Below are 23,257 nucleotides of genomic sequence, written 5' to 3' on the forward strand. Positions count from 1 at the left end.
AGCTGCTTCCCTATGGCCAAACGCTCAATTCGGACCTGTACTGCCAACAACTGGACCGCTTGAAGGTAGCACTCATGAAGAAGAGGCCATCTTTGATAAACAGAGGCCGCATTGTCTTCCATCAGGACAACGCCAAGCCACACACTTCTTTGGTGACGCGCCAGAAGCTCCGGGAGCTCGGATGGGAGGTTCTTTTGCATCCGCCGTATAGTCCGGACCTTGCACCAAAATTAAAAAAAAAATACCGCAGGACTTTTTTGACAGCCTAATGCATTGCCGATTTCCCCCAGGCAGCCAATCAGAATCAGAAGTGGGTATTTCCGTTAGGATAGGGATTGAGATTTTTCAACTGTTCGATAGTTAGTTTCATGACATATATTATTTTCTTCAATATAAAAAATTGTTATGAAGTGCCGAAATCGATTGACGCAAAAATTTCATCAATCCATCATGAAATGACTGAACAATAAGCGTTTTTTTTTTGAATTTTTTTTTTATTAAATCGTTTATTTTTACAGGCTCAGTTACATAAGTTTAAAGGAGCCAAACTCCTATCTGTATTGTTAAAAGTATATATAAACATTTTTCATTAATTCTAGTGTTAATGAAGTAGAGAACCGATTACTCGCGGTTTGCTCGAGTTTAGAAGGGTGACATTTTTTCAGGAAAAAGAAGGGATATAAGGATATGTTGACAATGTTCACACTCACATTCGCACTCACATTCATCGTACTCAATTCTTAAGCCTATCTTATATCTAATATGTATTTACATTTCACCTTATTCTATTGTTAGTAAGAAGGGATTTGATTTCTCGCGAAGGAAAAGGAAAAGGAGAATATAAGGATATAAGGACAATCACACACGAAGATCGATAGCTTTTAAGAAGACATATATTTGGGACATGTGATCAAGGTCTAACCGTGTGTTCCCATCTCTCACCGGCACATTGGGCTGTCTTCCTCTGGCCCGAAGAGAGTTTTCTAAATTCGATCTGGCAACAAGATACACCTCGCACGACCAAACAACATGTTCGATGTCGTGGTAACCTTGGCCACAAGCACAGATATTGCCATCGGCAAGATTAAAACGAAAGAGTAGCGCGTCTAACGAACAGTGGAGCAAAAAGCGTTTGAAATTGGACAATTTTCACTACGTACTCGATTTTAGATTTTCAATTTGTACCCCAATATGTTCCCGAAAGACGTAATCCTACGTCAAAAAACTTTGGCCCTTTTCAAAAACTAATCTAATTCATTTTTTTATGCAAAGTTACTCAAATGACCAATGGTTTTATACCACAACGTTTGACTGTAATCTGAGATATTGCAATAAAAATTCAAATAAAACTGATTAAAGTATTAATTTCACATGACAATTGAACTGTATTGATAAATATCCCACTTCGTTCATTTCCTAATCCAGCATACCCGACCCTTCGAATCATACAATGAAACCGTTCGTGCATGATAGCAAAATTCAAATGAAAGGGAAATGTATCCCGCTGGCCGGTATACAATTTTGCTTTGTCGTGTTTTGAGCCTTCTAGTCTACGGCTCTTACTTGTAGCTTGTGTAATTGGCAACCGGTTTTCCACTTTCCTTTTCCATGACACCCAACTATATATAGTCAGCCCATTAAACATCTCATCCAACGGAGAGTGAAGGCAGCACACTCCTTTTTACCAGACGCAGCTTGTTTTCCATGAGATAAGAAAATGTTACTCTGTTGTCAGTGGTCATTCCGGGATGACCACATGGCTGCTTGTGTTCACTCAAGAACCAGACATGGCCATTCACGCAGTACATTTGGCGTGCTCATCATGGTTTGCCCGGCAAGATCAAGGTGAACTGCTGAGTTCCGATTTCGCATTGGTGCAGGGCTCTGAAAGTTGAGCCGTTTTAGACGCGATGTGGAGAGGGTGAAAGACACTCACTCACTGCACTAGTCCGAGTACCTACCGCTTCATCGCTTTTCAAGTTAGCGCCAGTGAAAACTACAATCTTGATCTTGGCCGCTTTGGTATCGCTTAAGCGTCGGGCGTTCGTTGGGCGGACTTGGTATATAAGCGTGAAATGAAGATGAACGCTGCTTGAAAAGTGTGGAGACCTTCGAATCGCGCGGAACTTTGGCGACTGTACACCAGCAGTAAGGATAGTGAAAAGTGTTGTGAACGCAAGCTGAGCGGAGAAAGAAGTTAAGATACTGCAGTGCAGGTACTGTCAAAACTAGTGTCAGAAACAAACATCAAATAGTGGATGCAGTGATAATTTAATAAAAATCTGGCTGTGAACGATATAAATCAATTACACACTGTGAGAAAATGTTGCTCAAGGTGAGTCCAATTAGGGGTTCAATCAGACCTGAAGGATTCAACGAACTCGTCCAGCCGGACTTGGCTGGCTGTCTTCTAATGTGAAAATGTGTGATTAAGCAACAGCTTCTTATTGCGACACTTCAACGGATTGAGTTCAACACGATGCCTGTGGTGACGGCGATGAATTTCTCACTTCGTTAGCTGTGCAAATGTATAAATTTATTAAATCACCTCCTTAGCTGCCAATGTGCAGCTTCGATACGCACCAAAAATTATTGCACACCGTGTCAGTGACTGTTCTAATGCATTAGCGTCTCTGCCAGTAGGTAGCGTATGTTTTTAAATCGAAGGGACACAAACGCTTCAAGCAAGATTAAAATTACACGGACAGACTCGAATCATGCATCCTGTTGTTCCATACCAGTACGTCCCACGTTCATTTAGTTAGAAGAGTGATGGTACTTTGTAGTGTTCGAAAGTGAAAAGTCGCTGGTTAAAAACGGGACTAGTGTAAACGAGCGCTTTGCGCGGTTCATTTCGCTTCAATACGAACCGGTTTATGGGATCTCCAGTTTGAAGTCAATTTTAATTGATTAAAATGTTACATACTCATGCGGTGCAATGACATATGCGGTTTAGACTTATTGGATAAAATTTACATGCCTTCTGCATTGTAATACTTCATCTTCACTCATCGTGAAATTATTTGTTATAAGTCCAAAAAAAGATTAGTTTTAATACTTCGCGTGAGAAGAAAATTGTATGCCTATTAATGTTCTGCAATGGATAATTATGAATGATAATAATAACTTTTTTAAAATATAAAAAATAAAACTATTAATGAATTGTGTCTTCACTAAGCATTCAGTGGAAAACTTTCGCCCCTCAAATGCAACAAAATTCAACAGATTAGGCTGTAACCATTTTTACAATTGCTAAGTATCTGTACAACCGTAGTTCGTTTGATAACGGCAATTCGTGTACATGCGCACTATATTACACATTTTAAAAATCAAAATCATCCAGAGAGGGCTTGAGAGAAAGGGGAACTATTCCAGTCACTGAAATCGATACTGGAATAATACGGATTCTTTGTAAATGCCAAAGGGCCTGGCCGGGTAAGGAAGTAAAAAGTGCCCCCAAACCAAATCACTAGCCGTATGGCAAATATTGTAAAGGATATTAAATAAGAAATTTTGGCGGTTTATTTGAACCCCTATCTGGTTTGACGTAGGATCTATAGTGAAAAACGTACTTTTCGTTAATTTCACGCCATCCTCAAAAGATCCGAGATAAAAATTTGAAAAAAATACTGAATGTGCATCTTACTACGATGTATCAAAAAAAATTATCAAAAAAAAATTTCATCAAAAATTTTAGTACTAAAAAAAATAATGAAATCTTGAAAATTTTTTTTTTGGGATTTAGAGATTCAGTACTACTCTAATTCATATTTTAATGTGTTTCTACGGCTTTTCTAGATATGTGTGATTTTTTTCAGATTTTTTTCAGTGTTGCGCGGTATCAAAAAATTTTTTTTTTATGTTTCCAAAGAGTGGTTAGGTAAGGGAGTAAAAAGTGCCCCCAAACCAAATCACTAGCTGTATGGCAAATATTGTAAAGGATGTTAAATAAGAAATTTTGGTGGTTTATTTGAACCCCTATGTGGTTTGACGTAGGATCTATAGTGAAAAACGTACTTTTTCGTTTATTTCACGCCATCCTCAATAGATCTGAGATAAAAATTTGAAAAAAATACTGAATGTACATCCTACCATGGTGTATCAAGAAAAATTATCAAAAAAAATTTCATCAAAAATTTTTGTACTAAAAAAATATTAAAATTTTGAAAATTTTTTTTTTGGATTTAGAGATTCAGTACTACTCTAATTCATATTCAAATGTACTCTTACGGCTTTTCTAGATTTATAAATATCTTCAAACTGTTTTTTTTTTCAAATATCTAATACTAAAAATAAAATGAAAAAAAATACACAGTACAAAAAAATGTTATAGATTTTCTGGCATTTCGAAATTTTGAAAAAAAAAATATAACTTTGAGACCCACTCCTGCTCAAATTTTTATTTAAATGCGTTCGTATGTGTCTTTTTTCTACATGTGGCGTAATTTTTCCTGAATTTTTAAGAGCATTGTGTGACACAAAATAATTTTCTTCATCGTTTGCATTATTATTTTTATTTTTTTGAAATCGATTATTTTATTGTATTCGTGGTTTTCAATTGAAAGATTAAAATAAAAAAACAAATCGAATTTGTGGTCTCAAAGTTATATTTTTTTTCAAAATTTCGAAATGCCAGAAAATCTATAACATTTTTTTGTACTGTGTATTTTTCTTTTTTATTATTTTATTTTTATTATTAGATATTTAAAAAAAAACAGCTTGACGATATTTATCAATCTAGAAAAGCCGTAAGAGCACATTTAAATATGAATTAGAGTAGTATTGAATCTCTAAATCCCAAAAAAAAATTTTCAAATTTTCATAATTTTTTTTTAATACTAAAATTTTTGATGAATTATTTTTTTGATAATTTTTCTTGATACACCGTGGTAAGATGCACATTCAGTATTTTTTTCAAATTTTTATCTCGGATCTATTGAGGATGGCGTGAAATGCACGAAAAAGTACGTTTGTCACTATAGATCCTACGTCAAACCACATAGGGGTTCAAATAAACCGCCAAAATTTCTTATTTAATATCCTTTACAATATTTGCCATACAGCTAGTGATTTGGTTTGGGGGCACTTTTTACTCCCTTACCTAACCACTCTTTGGAAACATAAAAAAAAAATTTTTTGATACCGCGCAACACTGAAAAAAATCTGAAAAAAATCACACATATCTAGAAAAGCCGTAGAAACACATTAAAATATGAATTAGAGTAGTACTGAATCTCTAAATCCCAAAAAAAAAATTTTCAAGATTTCATTATTTTTTTTAGTACTAAAATTTTTGATGAAATTTTTTTTTGATAATTTTTTTTGATACATCGTAGTAAGATGCACATTCAGTATTTTTTTCAAATTTTTATCTCGGATCTTTTGAGGATGGCGTGAAATTAACGAAAAGTACGTTTTTCACTATAGATCCTACGTCAAACCACATAGGGGTTCAAATAAACCACCAAAATTTCTTATTTAATATCCTTTACTATATTTGCCATACAGCTAGTGATTTGGTTTGGGGGCACTTTTTACTCCCTTACCCGGCCAGGCCCTTTGTTGATTTCGATACGATCTCAGGAATGCAAATAACTTTGGACACCAATCGTTGACGATAATCCCGTTAAACTACAATACTTTGCGACATATTATAACGTTACTATTGACCTGATATATAAATTCAAAAAAGAATAATATAATGCTGACCATGCGAACTTCATCCCGTTTAGAATTGATGTTTTGTAATTAACATTTTCGAACATTCACGTTTTCTTACTAAGCGAATGGTTGTGGGTTCAATCCCAGAAACATTCATTGATTGATCTTTTAATTGGCTATGTTCAAGGCTAGAGGCGAATGCACTGTGTAGTTTAAAACTACTGCATTCTGTCAAACATCTACCAGGAATTTGTAGTTTTAATTCCTCCCGCTAAACATTTTTAATTTTATTTTAAGTTGGTAATACTGTCAGTGGTCTTAATGTCAATTTTGAGTGCGATCTGTCATTTAGATTGCTTACAGCGTCGTTAGAAACAAGTTAACAACGGAACGTTGGAAATGTTGCAGAATAAATTCGGTGACTCAACTATGCTGAATGAATGAAATAACTTTCAAAGACGGCCGAGAATAGAAGAACGATTTCCCTCGTCAAGGACGACAATCCACCTCTTCAACTGATAAAAATATCGACAAAATAAAAGGAATGGTGCTCGGAAAACGTCATTTAAGTGAAAGACAAAGTAAGCCCGTGAATTGAATATCTCTCGCGAGATCTTTCGTCATGTTTTGGTTGAGGTTTTGGACATGAGAGAAGTCGCAGCACGACAAGTGCCGGAAAAGTCCAATTTTTTTCTAAAGTTTTATCCCAATCATGTGGATGAAGACATGGTTGAACGATCACATTATAATCCCACGTTCATCCAATGCATAATTTCAGTAACGCTTTTGAATCCAGGCGGCTTTTTATTCTGGACAATTTTTCATTATATCCAATATCATACCAAAACCATAACATCTTCTACATGTTGAATTAACGATAAAAAAAAGAAATTTACAAATTTTAAACAAATATAACATGATTTTGTGGAATTCTGTGATTCATAACATACATGAATGCCTTCTTATTCTATAGGAACGGTAATTTTTCATGCTATGATATGTCAATATTTTTTAGTAGTTGAAGTCAGTGTTGCCACATTTTAATCTGTACCAGAGTGGTTAAAATGTTTCTCATCTGTACTTTTTCTTCAAAAAATATGCACCAAAAATATGTACCATCGGAAATATTCGTTGTAAAAAAAATATTAATAGTATTAAAATATTAGAATGAAAAAAAAACTCATTCATTTACTACAGATACTACATTTACATTTGCCAGTCATTCGAGTGTTTGATGATGCTTATACAAAGCCACTATGTTTAATCATATCTTTTGGTCTTAAAATAGTGTTCATCGTATCGTTGCTGAGCCGATTTCGAAGCTTATTTTCGTTCTGATTATGTTCAGAAAAAGAAAAGGCCGAGGATTGAGGGAACTAGTGGGAACGATACAAACAAGGCATCGAATCACCGAGAATGCATGCGTCAATTTGTTCATACATCAAACAATCAATTCTTTCTAGACATCATATTTTTGTCCACCAATCCTGCACTTGCTCATTTTCTGAAACTCTGATTTCATTGCGGAATAATTTCACCTTTAGGGTACGGAATTTATTCTCCAGATCTTGTATATTACCATCGTAGAACACTGGAAACGAATTTCGTCCCTATGAAGGTGATCAATTATTGCATTATAAATCCTTTATTATTAACAGCACCAAGCGATACTGCGACGTAAAAGTCGTCATGTACCGTCGATGGGGGTGAAAGTGGGTCAAAAAGGGTAGTTTTCGAGCTTTTTGTTGAATAACTATCGTCAATTAGAGCAAAACACAATTCTGATTACGTAGAAATGTTCTCTAATGATGAACACTCGTTAGTGTTCAAGGAATTGTTAAATAATATTATTTTTTCACTGAACTACGATTAAATGAAAGTTGATCCAATCTCACCCATCGGAGGGGGTGACAATGGGTCAAAGTAGTGAATATTACTTTCTATTAAGAATTGTGTTTAGAAATCAATTTCTCAATAATTTCATTAACAACATGTAAGTTGAATGATTGTTTGAGTTACGAAAATAGTGTCAATCCACCTAGAAGTGCGATGAAAAAGATTATATACAGCCATTCCATGTCAAACCGATATAGTGGTTCTCAGATTTTCGCGAAAAGTGGTAGTTTTGTTCTTTATCGCAAAACATTAGACCCGTATTTTTTATCATTAGGGTGATCATTTCCTTTTTATGATTGACAAAAAAATCAACTTTTTTCCCATTTTTCCCAAAAATTACATTTTTCTTAAATTCATAACTTTTGAACTACTGTACCTACATGATCTACATATCAAATTAAATAGGTTACCATTTCCTTTTAAGGGTGGTCCGAAAGATCATTTTTTCTCATCTTATCCAAAAATTTCTTTTTTTTTCAAGCACATAACTTTTGAACTACTGCACCGATTCAGATGATCGACATATCACATCAAAGCCAATTAGATAATCTCTTTTCGAAAATATTATACTTGCAGAATTTTTAGATTTTGGTCTTGTAATTATTGATTGTATTTTTTTATAGTTTACATTGTCTCGGGACAAATGGCGCTATATTTGTTTCATATTTTTTCTTGGAAACTAAGATTTTTTCCAGATAACATATCCAAAATTCCGAGATGCGTTATTTTGTGTTATTCAGTTATGATTTTCCAAAATTACCCGATGGTCCGAAAAATCATTTTTTTCTTTTTTTGTTTTTTCCAAAAGCGACTTTTTTCATAACTTTTAAACAACCGGGTCGATTCAGATGATCGATATACCAATTTGAAGCCACATGAAATACCACATATGCATAAAAATTGGATTCTAGTCACACAGATGTTGTCTAGTCGCATAGGAATATTGAACGAATACTAAAAACATGTTAACTTTGCAAAATCACTCGAAAACGGAAAAAACCCTATCTATTCGGATATTTTTTTTTTTAACCAAAATATATATTTTATTAAGGCTCATATGGCGTCAGCCTAACGGGGCCGGGAGTTCAAGATTTTGACAATGTTTGCTTAGACTATGTTAGTAATATGTAACCGATTACTCGCGGTTGACTCGAGGTTAGTATTACAAGTGTTCTCATAATTGGTATGTCGCAGTCTTCGATGCTCTGTACGTGTGCCCGACACGGGATACTTCCTTATGGGATGCAGCTGACCATTAATCAGCAACGCCCCCCTAGTCTGTACCCCATATCTAGCGTGGTGCGTCTTTCTCGACTCGAGGAATCCAGGATAGAATGGTCACTAGCCGGCGCAATCATCAGCTCGTGTAGAGTTGTCATGAGCGGTACAACCTTTGGCTCTTGTTGAATAATCAGTGGACTGCACAACCTTCGGCCCGTGCATCTGTAAAGAGTGTGTGTATGTATTGCCGCGACTAAGTAAAAGTTTATCGATCGGATAGGAGGGATATGAAACGGGGACACAACGAAGGAAACATCATTAAACGTTGACATCGGCGTTTCTGAGGAACAGGTATAGATGAAGCAGAAGATCAGGATCCCGGCTACCTAAGATATCCCGGACGGGGATATCCGATTGTCTGCCTTGTGCTCTCAGTGCTCTAGTGAGCTGAGAGCGAGCAGCATGGAACCGGATACACGACCAGACAACATGCTCGATGTCGTGGTAGCCATCACCACAATCACAAAGATTGTTTGCTGCGAGCCCAATGCGATAGAGATGCGCGTTTAGGTTGTAGTGATTGGACATAAGCCGAGATATCACGCGAATGAAATCACGACCTACATTCAATCCCTTGAACCATGCACTCGTCGAGACCTTAGGGATAATCGTGTGTAACCAACGACCGAACTCATCACCACTCCACATGCGCTGCCAACTACCGAGCGTATACTGACGAGGAACCAACTACCAACTACCGAGCGTAGGTGATCTGGGATTCCATGGATTTTTTGTCGCATGGACAGATCAAAAATGACAGAGGAATTGCAGAAGTATGGGAAGCAAACTTGGTTGGAGATGCCTGGTGAAGGGTGCACGTCGTGAGTAAGGTACTCATGGTATAAAGACATAAAACTTGACTGAGGAATCAGTTGGAGTAGATTTTCGAAGTTATCAATCACCAATGGATTCATGATCTTGCAACGGATGAGAAATCTGTAGGATAATTCTGTGAACCGAAGAGTAAGCGGGGGTACTCCTGCCAAAACTTCGAGACTCATCGTATGTGTCGAAGGCAAACACCCCATTGCTATACGCAAGCAACGATATTGTATTCTCTCCAGCTTGAGAATATGAATCCTGGCAGCTGATCGGAAGCAAAAACTGCCATATTCTAACACTGATAATATCGTTGTTTTGTATAACTGAATGAGGTCTCCTGGATGGGCACCCCACCATGTTCCGGTAATTGTTTGGAGAAAATTGATTCTTTGCTGGCATTTCTGTTTCAAATACGCAATGTGTCTCCCCCAGGTACACTTAGAATCAAAATATACACCCAGGTATTTGAAAAACATAGAGTGTTGGATCGTTTTGCCGGATAGGTGAAGCTGGAATTGGGCGGGTTCGTGCTTCCTAGATAAAACGACCATTTCAGTTTTCTCCGTAGAGAATTCGATACCCAGCTTGAGGGCCCACGTGAACAGATTGTTCAGGGTATCTTGCAACGACTTTTGCAGAACGGATTAGTACCCGTGATGGAAATAACTCCATCGTCTGCAAGTTGTCTCAGCGTGCAGTCTCTAGTTAGACAATCATCCATATCATTGACGTAAAAACTGTACAAGAGGGGGCTTAGGCAGGAGCCTTGTGGTAGGCCCATAAAACTGTAACGAGAAGATTTCGAGCTGCCATAAGAGAAAATCATGTGCTTTTCTGACAGTAAATTGTACAGGAAATTGTTAAGAATTGGTGAAAGTCCACGATTATGAAGCTTCTCTGAGAGAATTTCCATGGAAACTGAATCAAATGCCCCTTTGATATCGAGAAAAACGGAAGCCATTTGTTCTTTGCGAGCAAATGCGATTTGGATTTCAGAAGATAGCAGCGCGAGACAATCATTTGTCCCTTTACCTCGGCGGAAGCCAAACTGCGTATTTGACAGCAAATTGTTCGTTTCGACCCACTTGTCTAAACGAAGTAGAATCATTTTCTCTAACAATTTGCGAATACAGGATAACATTGCAATCGGCCTATACGAGTTGTGATCGCAAGCCGGCTTGTTGGGTTTTCGTATTGTTATGTAAAAATGCTATTCGGATATGTTATGTAAAAAAAAACCTCAGCTTTCAAGAAAAAATATAAAAAATATGGTAACCTTAGTTCCGAGACCATTTAAGCTTTTAAAAACAATTACAATCAATAATTACGAACACGAAGTCAGTTTTTTTTATCAAGTGTAATGTTTCTACTAGCTCATTGGCTTTAATCTGATATATCGATCATCTAAATCGGTCCAGTAGTTCAAATGTATGAATTATTGAAATAGGTCATTTTTGGAAAAACAAAAAAAAAGGGGGGAAAGTTAATTTTTCGGAACACCATAAATGGAAATTGCCACCCTGATAAAAAATAATAAAAAATACGGGTCTAATATTTTACGATGAGGAATAAAACTACCAATTTTCATAAAAATCTGACAATCACTATACCGGTTTGGCATGGAATTCAATTTTGCGCTTGACACATTCTCACCCCCACTCAGTGTAAATAAGAGATTATTTAGAAAATATTAAAATTCAAATGGAAACAAATTTTTGATGTTCAAAATCAGTAATGACTCATCTGTCAAGACTTTGAAGAATAATTCTATGCAACATTAACAATTTTAGTAGTTCTGTATTATGCTCGACATGAGATCTTTTCTGAGGTGTTTTTTGATGGCTATTTACACATCAAACTTTGATGAATTATTAAATAATAACTATTTGTACTACAGTTAAGTATTATGCATTGGAAGTTGTGGAAATATGTCTCCTATTAAACGATTCACAGCTTTCAAAAATATTCGCAATATTTGTCAAGACATTACTAATACGAGGGTCGTTCAAAAAATAAGTTTCAGTGCCTCAGAAGTCGCGAAAAAATAAAGTTAGGACAAAAAAACGAGGTGATTTTCGTGATCTACGTTTTATTTTATATTTTTCTACATAATCGCCGTAACGTTCGAGGCATTTTTCATAGCGTGGCACTAGTTTTTCTATTCCGAGCGCGAAGTGCGTAGCGTCCAACTTTTCGAAGTACGATGTAACTGCGTCACGAATTTCTTCAGTGTTATCGAATCGTTGACCGCCGAACGCCTGTTTCATCACCATACTATTGTGAAGCTTTGGAAATTCGTGACGCAGTCACATCGTACTTCAAAAAGTTGAACGCTACGCACTTCGCGCTCGGAATAGAAAAAAACCAAACAGCAACCGCAGCACCACTAGTAACTAAAATAATCACAAACACAATTAATTATAACAGCAAAAAAATTTCTAGCAAATTGGTAAATTTAGGCAAACTAATTATTTCTCTCTGACGGCGCCAGAGAGTTGTGTGGATAGCGTAACAGCCTCACAATCCGATCGGCCTGGGTTCAATCCCAGCTGGCGTCGTTGGGATTTTCTGAGGCGAAAAATCTCTGGTTACGTCTTCCTTCGGAGGGGAAGTAAAAGAAGTTGGCCCGGCTCATGAGTTGTTGAGTCTGATAGGTAGGAACAGGTGGAGTCACCACCCTGATGTCAGTGATTGGCACTGAAGTGGCGGAAATAGGCCGACGAAAAATAAGAGAAAATAAAAAAAATAATTATTTCTCTCAGTGTGGCGATTGATCGATTGTTTTGGGGTGACTAATCGTATCGAATAACGAAAGCTGAAAAATTAACGATTAATTTTAAACAACGGGGATCTTTTTTTTGTGAATTTCAACACATTTTGGCTAGTTCATCAATTTTGCTTCCTTTTTTGGAAGAATGTCGGAAGTGATAATTGAACTCGTGACCCTTAGCGTGAGAGATATGGATGTTACCTCTACGCCAGATCGCCTCTCATATCGGGGATCACTACTTGTAACTATTCGAATTATTTTTTTCATTGTTGAGAGATAGATATAAAATAATGGTATGACAATTAATCCGGGCAGTACTTCTATTTAAATTGTATTTGATAGCAGATAACAATCCGAGAGTCCTAGATTTATAATAGTTTCTGATACCACCTCTTTTGGACACGCTGGAGGTCTAAAGATTTGACCACCACACCAAAAACGAACAGTCTCATATATTGTTAGAGACTAACCCAATGATTGATCCATATTTCTTTTAATATCAGTTGCTGGTTAATCTTTCAAAGAAGAATATTTGATTGCACTACGTACTCATTGTCATCTTATGTTTCCTAAAGCACATCTTAAGATTTATTTTCTACAATTATATCTATCAAGCTATGCTAACAATGGTATATCAATGCGGGAAGCTTTTCACTCCTTTTAGCAGCTAAATTTTAGAACTTGAATATCCGAATCTCCCAGCGGGATTCGGTCGAGTACTTGCGACACCCAAATTTGGCAGCCAGTACGCAAGAAGGTAACTACGAAAGTGTCCAGGAAATATACCCAGAGCGACAGAGCAGAAAAGGTGACCGGGCGACGAACAATTTAAACATATAGCCTATCTTGTAGCTTTTCTAGGATGTAACCATTTCGTGATTAGCAATAGACATTTAACTGTTAAGGTGGTATTCTGGACTACAAAAAATCTAATAGGTCGATTTTTGACGCAGGAGTACGTCTTTCTTTTTTATACTGGGATGGAAGTTCTATGTTTGGAATACGAGAACATTACGTCGGTACAGCGAGATTTCGAGCGTGAATTCCTTATAGCCAACTAAATGAAATAGTATGATAACCACTTCATCCGAAGGATAAAATGTTTACGCGATATATGCTTGTTATTTATTGATCCAAAAACTTGTTCAATAACTTCAAAATTGCTTTCAAACCAGCTTATTGAACACAACTGTATGTAAGCGGGTGCGCGCTCAGAAATCCACTCAGTTATAATTGTACAACGGTTGTAACATGTTATCGCTGCTGTGGCGTAGCTAACTACGTTCATCAAGAAAGGCGCTGATGAACGGTGTCATCAAGACTCTGTTTGAGCAAACAAACGGCATTGGTGCATCGGGTTCGTTAAAGACTCCCCCTAAGACCGAAAGATAACCCAGCGGGATGAAGTAGTAACGCTAAGAAGGTGGCCAACGAAAATTTGAGCACCGAGAATTAAAAGTTACTACTGTGAAGAAGGTGAACAACAAGGAGAAAGCTCCTGCTACTGCCGGTATAGCTGTAGCAAAGAAAAAATCAACTAAACCATCGATAACCGTTGCACAGAAGCTGAAAACACCGATACCACAGATAGTGTTCGATAGCAATCATCCACCGTATGACTTGTGACGATCAACCGATGATGATAGCAACGATTACTACGAGTACTCCACATAAAAACGAAACGTGAAACGTCTACTACAACTGAAGGAATATGCAACCTATTTGCCAAACATTTTACATTTGATGATACGGTAATTACTCAGGATCAATCTGACAGTGCTGTAGGGGACGTGCCTCCAGGAGCGATGAGTTTGAGTATTAGTGAGTATGATGAGGAAGATGTTCTCGATGCCATAAGGAAAATGAAGTCGTCTACCAAACCTGGACCGGATGGGATTCCTTCTATTGTTCTTATTAAATGTGCTCGGTCGATCTGTGAGCCGTTAAGATCCATCTACAACAAGTCGCTTTCGCAAGCAGTGTTTCCACAATGCTGGAAAAAATCCATTATGTTCCCAGCGTTTAAGAAGGGCCACAAGAATGATGTAATGAATTACCGCGGCGTGGCGTCACTATGTGCAGGATCCAAATTATTTGAAATTCTGATAAACAATGAAATGTTTAGATTTGCAAAATCATATATTTCCCAAGATCAACATGGTTTCTTTCCGGGGAGGTCTACAGCTACGAACTTAGTACAATTTACCTCGTTGTGCTTGAAATCCATGGAACAGGGAGGGTAAGTCGATGTGGTGTACACGGATCTAAAATCTGCGTTTGACAGAGTAAACCACAAAATCCTTCTGTCCAAGCTAGACCGCCTGGGAGTGGCGACGAATCTCGTAAAATGGATGCAATCATACTTGACAAACCGTCAGCTTAACGTTAAGTTAGGGACTACCGAATCTGAACCGTTTACTAACCCCTCCGGTGTCCCACAAGGTAGCAATCTTGGACCATTATTGTTCTCCTTGTTCTTCAATGATGTCTGCTATGCCGTGCCACAGGGATGTCGAATCATATATGCCGATGACTTCAAAATATATTGGCACGTGAAGTCTGTCGATGACTGCAAGATGTTGCAAACGATCATTGACATTTTTGCGAGTTAGTGCAGGCGAAACTATCTGATCATAAACGTGAAGAAGTGCACAGTCATCTCATTCACTAGGAAGAAAACCCCTATTATCTGGACCTACCGCATAGGGAATGAACCATTGGAAAGGACACACGTTGTGAAGGACCTCGGTGTAATGCTGGACTCAGAGCTAAACTTCCGTGAACATTATGACTATGTCATCAACAAAGCCAACCGAAACTTAGGGTTCATCTTCCGGATATCCGCCGAATTCCGTGACCCATACTGCTTAAGATCTCTGTATTTCAGTTTAGTCCGGTCCACATTGGAAACAGCGGTTGTAGTATGGAGTCCCTTTCGCACGGTATGGATCGAAAGGATTGGGAGAATAGAATCGAAGTTTCTGAGGTACGCATTGAGATTTCTGCCTTGGCAAAACCCAAATGAGCTCCCATCGTATGAAAGCCGATGCCGTCTGCTGGGAATGGATACACTGGAGAAGAGACGGAACATAATTTAAGCCACATTCGTCGGAAAACTTCTTCTTGGCGAGATCGATGCCCCATGGATTCTCGCTCGAATCAATATTAACGTTGTACCACGACCACTCAGACAGCGGAGTTTCCTTCGACTTCCACCACACCGAACAGATTATGCTCAGCACGAACCAGTTTCATCTATGTGTGTTCTTTTTAATTCTTTTTATTATTTGTTTGATTTCAATGTGAGCTGTAAAGTTTTCCGTGATCGAATTTTAAATGTAGTTTAAGTGTAGTATTCATGTAGACCTTGAAGTCCGATGGATGAATTGTAAAACAATAAACAATAAACAATAAACAATAAACGAATTAAAATGAAATTAAATTAAAAAATTAAATGTAAATTAAAATGAAATGTACACATAATAATACACTACACTACTCACACACGCTAATATAACACGCAACAGCAACACTGGCAACACGTCATGTTGCAACGAACATAGACGTCAAAAACTACACCAAAACGTACACACTCATACACGCGCAAAACTGACACAAAAAACACACAACACATGTTCACGAAAGGAAGTAAGTTTTTTCACTGGCCTTTGTGCCAGTTTTTCCTACCAGAATTAGAAGCGAGTTATAAGTGAAAGAGTGCGGAAGTTGAACTGCTGTAGGTATCATTTATATGCCGACGATTTTCACCTCCATTTTTCTGGTTTGTCCGAAAACTTAATCGATATTGTTGAACAAATTAACAATGATATAGGGTAAATTATAAACTGAAGTAACAGAAATGGACTTAAATTAAATGCCAAGAAAACTCAATCGATAATTTTCAAGACTCCTTTTGAAATATCATGTAACCCACCACTAATAAAGATAGACCGAGAATAGATTCCGTTTTCGAAAACGGTCAAGAATCTGGGAATTCCAATGGATTACCATCTCGAGTGGAGAGCCCAAGCTAATGACACTTGCAAAAAAATTTTTTTTTTCGGTCTTCACTCATTAGTTTCACTGCAAGACTCGACACCAGAACTAACTACAATTAGCCAAATCATTACTTATCCCACTTTTCAACTACGCAGATGTTTTATATTCTTCAGTCTCTAGTTGGAACGTAACTAAATTGGCATTTAACTCTATCATGAGATACGTATTGACCCTCTGTCGTTAAGAACACATAAGTGAATTTTGGGATTTTTTTCTTTCGAAAATCACCTAAAATTAAAAATGTGTTATCAAACTCACAGGATCTTATCTGGAGGTCCATCATATCTACAAACCTTTTTTGTGTGTTTGAGATCCTCACGATCTACGAATTTGAAGGTTTCAAGAAACAGAACAGGCGTATTAAATAAATCATTCCGCTAACGTGCTATAATGTTATAGAACAACCTTCCTTTTAACTGCAAGCGTTCTTCTTCATGTTCTGCATTCAAAAGATTGTGTAGTCAATACTTTTTATCAAGGAATTAATCGCCATATTACTGTAGTGTATACTTTAAGAACCGTTTAGGTTATTTAAACTATACTATACTATACTATACTAAACTGGTTTCATACGAAAAAAAACAAAAGTATCAAAACTCCTCACCGTTTGAACTAAAACTCCATAGCACAATATCGATGCGGATGTCTATAATTGGCAGGATATAATTTATCCCTGATAGCTGAAAAGCAATCATCATTTGTACATTAAAAATCCGGTCGATAACGAGCTCGTTAGCCAACAAGGAACCTATCGTAAGTAACTACAAAATACCCTTTCAATCTATCTCGCTATTGAGGTTCAAACCAACGAAGCTTGCTCTCCTCCACATTTCAAGGGAAGCAAACCGAGTGTATAGAATTTCGATGCACGCGATGTGCGTAGATCTTTTCTTCGATCTAGAGCAATAAGTGTAAGTCGGTACGATTGACATCGTTCCTTCATTTTGATATCATTTGCCATAACTTCTTCGTAAGTCACAGATGGATCTCCGAAAGCGGATCTAATGTGTGAAAATAGTCGTTTGAATGCATTTATTGGATGAAACCAGAGTATCAAATTTTTATTATTCAAGTCTCTTATCGCGATGTTCGTCGTTTCCTTTTTATTACACAAACTTGAACTAATTTGATTAAATCGGATTTCGAACATATTATTAAGTAATTTGAACTAATTTATGTCCGCGTCGAACGCGGCGACTCTCCGAATATCTCAAAGCGTATGATTAGCTCCAGTAGCCTGGTAGCAGTTCATCGCACGAAAGGCATAGAGAGTCAGTAGAGAAGCGCGATCGGTGCGAAGAACATTTAAATTTAACTCCATCAAAGAGGACCAAAGCAGGTGTACGGAATATCAAACCACCCGTCGGTAAGCCCAACCGCGGTGTCAATCGTCTCACAGCATTTCGATCGCATTTCATCTCATAACAGCTGATACAATAGTCGATTTGGATTAATGATCACCCTGAGGCAGGGCAAATAATAGCTTCCAAAGCATGGCCGACGGCAGCGGTAGCATTAAAATGCTTCTGATTACCGCATGGTTTGATGGCTGTGACAACTAAATGGAGTGCAGTGTTGCACTCTCCAAGTTCTCAATGGTTGAAGCGTTTGGTGCAAACATTTTTATTGGCGCTTGTCAGTTAATGCATCGAGGATTTGTGATGACTCACTTACCGCGAGGCGTGCAATAACTTGATGCCATTCCCATCGATGCTGTGCGAGGCACGGTGTGAAAATATCAGATCTGTGATCAATCGACGTTTAACAGTGTTGAGTGCCTCCGTTTACCACCCACACGGCGTGATTCAACAAAGGTATTCGGATGCAGCAATACAGAAGAAATTAATGGATATTTAATTAACGAATCAATTTTACCTGAATTTCGAAGCATAAAGCTCTTCGTATTCCACAGCAATCAACACCGAAAGCAATCGTAATCGTCACACACGTCGCGGCAAACCTGGGTAGGTGAATATATGGTCAAGACTTATGGATAACGTGACCAGTTTTCCGCCCCAAGTAACAGACATTCGCATCGATACCCGTGCGAAGCGCACTGCCGGTACATATGGCGAAGCTCAGTGAAATGGAAAACTTCGCTCGAAAATGTTAGATAACCGACAGTACCTACATATTTGCATAAAATTATAGACAGCCAATCGAGAGAACATGCGAAAGTGCGTACGTGCAGCATTTTTTTTTGGCTTGCCGGGAATATTTCAAACGTCGGCTAATAATGCTAATGGTTCGCCGTGGAACTCCTGGTCTCCGATATTGAACTCCTGGTAATAACAGTAATTGAGAGTGTGTTGTTGGCAGATATGCCCGTCAGTAATTTTTATGACTTAACAGTGTGTTTGCATACGGTAGTTGGATGACTTTGGGCCACGACCACGCGGTCACTCTGCATGGTGTCCACGTATGTTTTGATGGGGTGATTTTAGAAAGGCATTTGATCTTGTTTCCCAAGTTCTCGATAGCGGATAATTTGTCGAGTCAGGGTGGCACTAAAGTGTAATAACGTGTACACGAAGAAGGCTTCCATAAGTTCAGTGACCGTTTGGCTTCAGTGAATAGCGATGGGATTTACTAATGATATTGTATTAATCATGACAGGGAAAATCGGTCGGTCTAAAGTCTTTCAACAAACTTTTTTTTTTGTTTTTATGCTTAAGAGGGAAATATGATCTCTTTAGGTTTTTATAGAACCAACGAATTCGTATTAATTTCTTAGTAGAAAATTGTTTATTGTCGTTGAACAAATTTAGAATTGTTCGTAGACGTATTCCATATGAGTAATTCCAAATGAAATCAACAAATGACAAAACATGAGTATTTTTGATTCGAATGAAAGTGTGTATTCCGTTTGGTTTAGGGGAAATATGAGTTTTCCAAAGCAATTGGGAATTTTTCGACTCAAGCGTAACTTTTGAAAAGGGCGTATCGATTTGAGTAAGAGAAATCTTTGATAAATTATATCTCAAAAACAATGAGTCGTACCGAAATAGTGTCTTAGAAAGAGTTATAGAGTATTGATGGTTGAATGAATATGAAAAAATGTACACTGAGAAAAAAAATCTCTTTTTTTATTTACAAAATAAAAATTCAATTTGCAATATCCAAAATACATATTTCTATATTTTTTTTTTTAATTTCTTCATACAAAAAAAGAAGTCATGCAGAAAATTAAAAAAATGGGCCCAACATGGTAAAACTATTTTTGACAAAATTTGTGGAACATCGAATTTTTAGGAATTTTCGAAACTTCGAATTTTTGTATGTTAGCAATCATTCTTAGCCACAAGTTATGAATTCTGATGTGATTTAAAACAAAAAAGGTTATTATCAATCTCCTTCTAAATGCAACCATTCTCGAGATATTTAAAAAAATATTTCTATTTTATTGTCTTTTTTATAGTAAATAATCCCTTTTAATATGTTTGTCGTGTTATACCGTCATGTTCATGAAATTTTATGAATTTGCTTATTTCCAACAACTTTTCCAAATACATCATCATGGTTCATTTTTTAACTCATGCGTAACTTTTGAAAAGGTCGTGTCGACTTGAGTAAGAGAAATCTTTGATAGTTTATATCTCAAAAAATATGAGTCGTACCGAAATAGTGTGTCAGAAAGAATTATAGAGTATTATTGGCTTAATTTGAAAAAAATATACACTGAGAAGAAAAATTAGTATTCTTTTTTTTATTTACAAAATAAAATTTAAATTTGCGATATCAAAAAATATGTATTTTTTATTTTTTTTTCTATTTTTTTCATATAAAAAAGAAGTCATGTAGAAAATTAAAAAATGGGCCCAACATGGTAAAACTATTTTTGACAAAATTTGTGGAACATCGAATTTTAAGGAATTTTCGAAACTTCGAATTTTTGTATGTTAGCAAACAGTCTTAGCCACAAGTTATGAATTCTGATGTGATTTAAAACAAAAAAGGTTATTATCAATATCCTTATAAATGCAACCATTCTAGAGATATTTAAAAAAATATTTCTATTTTATTGTCTTTTTTATAGTAAATAATCCCTTTTAATATGTTTGTCGTGTTATACCGTCATGTTCATGAAATTTTATGAATTTGCTTATTTCCAACAACTTTTCCAAATACATCATCATGGTTCATTTTTTAACTCAAGCGTAACTTTTGAAAAGGACGTATCGATTTGAGTAAGAGAAATCTTTGATAATTTATATCTCAAAAACAATGAGTCGTACCGAAATAGTGTCTTAGAAAAATTTATAGAGTATTGATGGTTGAATATGAAAAAATGTACACTGAGAAAAAAAATCTCTTTTTTTATTTACAAAATAAAAATTCAATTTGCAATATCCAAAATACATATTTTTAATTTTTTTTTAATTTCTTCATACGAAAAAAAAGTCATGCAGAAAATATAAAAAATGGGCCCAACATGGAGAAACTATTTTTGACGAAATTTGTGGAACATCGAATTTTTAGGAATTTTCGAAAATTTGAATTTTTGTATGTTAGCAATCATTCTTAGCCACAAGTTATGAATTCTGATGTGATTTAAAACAAAAAAGGTTATTATCAATCTCCTTCTAAATGCAACCACTCTCGAGATATTTAAATATCGGATAGTCTGAGCTCTGTCGAAGCTATCCGTTTAGTGAGGCCGGAAAAGCACTCGCCGTACTTCCTTGAGAGAATACGAGAAATTTTGAGTGCTTTATCCAGACGCTGTTATGTCATTACCTTTGTCTGGGTCCCTTCACATTGCTCAATTCCGGGTAATGAGAGGGCTGACTCATTAGCAAAGGTAGGTGCAAATGAAGGCGAAATTTATCAGCGTCAAATCGCCTTCAATGAATTTTATTCTTTAGTTCGTAGAAATACCATCGTTAACTGGCAACGCAAATGGAACGAAGATGAATTGGGCCGGTGGCTCCACTCAATTATCCCTAAGGTTAGCCTTAAACCATGGTTCAAAAGTCTGGACTTGAGTCGGGACTTTATTCGCACCTTCTCCCGACTCATGTCCAATCACTGTTCGTTAGACGCGCTGCTTTTTCGTTTTAATCTTGCCGACAGCAATCTCTGCGGTTGTGGCCATGGTTACCACGACATCGAACACGTTGTTTGGTCGTGCGAGTTGTATCTTGTCGCCAGATCGAATTTAGAAAACTCCAAATTCGGGCTGGAGGAAAGCAGTCCAATGTGCCGGTGAGAGATGTGTTGGCTCGGTTAGACCTTGATTACATGTCCCAAATATATGTTTTCCTTAAAGCTATCGATCTTCGAGTGTGATTGTTCATACATCCTTTTCCCCTCCTTTTCGTCCTTCGCGAGCCCTTGGTTCCCTTCCTACTAACATTAGAATAAGTTAAATTGTAAACACATATTAAATGTAAGGATAGTTTTAAGAATTGAGTGTGAAGTGTCAGTGTGAATGAGAATGTGAATGTGAATGTGAATGTGAGTGCGAGTGTAAACACACATCTTCTTACATCCCATCCTTTTCCTAATGAAAATGTGTCACCCTTCTAAACTCGAGTCGACCGCGAGTAATCGGTTTCCTTTTTCATTAACCATAGAATTAAGGAAACAACATGTTGATATATGCTAGTTGAAATATAGTTAAGAGTTTGGCTCCATTAAACTTATGTAACTGAGCCTGTAAAAATGATCGGATTAATAAAAAAAAGGTAGAGTTAAGGTGTTAAGAATTGTGGAATAATGGTGCTGATGGAAAAAAATGGAATTGCTTCATTATTGGTTCTCCAGTAATCCAGCTAGCGACCAGGAAACAGATGCTTTCTCATGTTCCATATAAAATGCACGAGCACGAGACGCGCACGTACTAGCAAATCGGTATAGTACGTGTTATGAAAATGTATTTTATAGATCTATCTATTTGCACGACCTGAATCACAAATTACCTTAACTACTTATTACCTTCGAATGAAATGCTCTAATCCCACGGTACATTGATCATGATGAGTGAGAAAAGATTTCCTAGTTTACTTTTGGTGAAATGCACATCTCTGCACTCTGTGCGCCTTATGCTGAAACTCGTCCCTACATTAGGAATTTATTGGAATATATGAGGAATTATATTTGATGGATAGTTATCTTTCGCACAACCCAAAGCGGAATGAGTTTGACTCAATTCAAGGAATATTAAAGCATAAACTATTAACATATACATGAGGGTGATAATGAATGTATGAGAAAAAATCGACCCTAAAATTTCAAAAAGTTACCCTATACAAAATGTTCACCACCTCGAAAAAACACCCTATGCAAAAAATTAGCTCAATCGGGCTTAAAGGAGAGTGGCGCGAAGCGGTCAAAGTTTGAGTTTTTTGAAAACCGAAAAATCACCCAAGGGGGGAGTAAAAGAAATCGGAGTTTTCGAATTTTGACGTAGGATTACGTCTTTCGGGAACATATTGGGGTACAAATTGAAAATCGAAAATCGATTACATCATGAAAATTGTCCAATTTCAATCGCTTATTGCTCTGTCATGTCATGATGGATTGATGAAATTTTTGCGTCAATCGATTTCGGCACTCCATAACAATTGTTTATATAAAGGGTGTGTCACATCAAATTGCATCACGGAAAAAACGCTGTAGAAATTTAATTTTTAGGAATTATATCTTCAGCTTTCGCTTATAATCAGATAAGAGTGTATAGATCACGTTGGCCATGCTTCACTGTCAATTTTTCGTAAATTTGGAAAAATATCGTCGAACGAAAGAGAGCGTCGTGAATTAATCCTG

The 23,257-nt window shown here is 36.8% G+C and overlaps 1 protein-coding gene across 1 annotated transcript in view; it reads left to right on the forward strand.

Annotated features, from left to right (window-relative positions):
- Nucleotides 1-1,927: 1,927 nt before the first annotated feature.
- LOC129769233 (uncharacterized) overlaps nucleotides 1,928-23,257 on the forward strand; it is a 58,073-nt gene continuing 36,743 nt past the window's right edge. Inside the window, exon 1 of the mRNA XM_055771344.1 lies at nucleotides 1,928-2,335. Within this exon, the coding sequence (XP_055627319.1) occupies nucleotides 2,324-2,335 (12 nt within the window). The 5' untranslated portion in view covers nucleotides 1,928-2,323. The remainder of the gene's footprint in view (nucleotides 2,336-23,257) is intronic.

This window comes from Toxorhynchites rutilus, chromosome 2, assembly GCF_029784135.1.
Source record: "Toxorhynchites rutilus septentrionalis strain SRP chromosome 2, ASM2978413v1, whole genome shotgun sequence".
Lineage (NCBI taxonomy): Eukaryota > Metazoa > Arthropoda > Insecta > Diptera > Culicidae > Toxorhynchites > Toxorhynchites rutilus.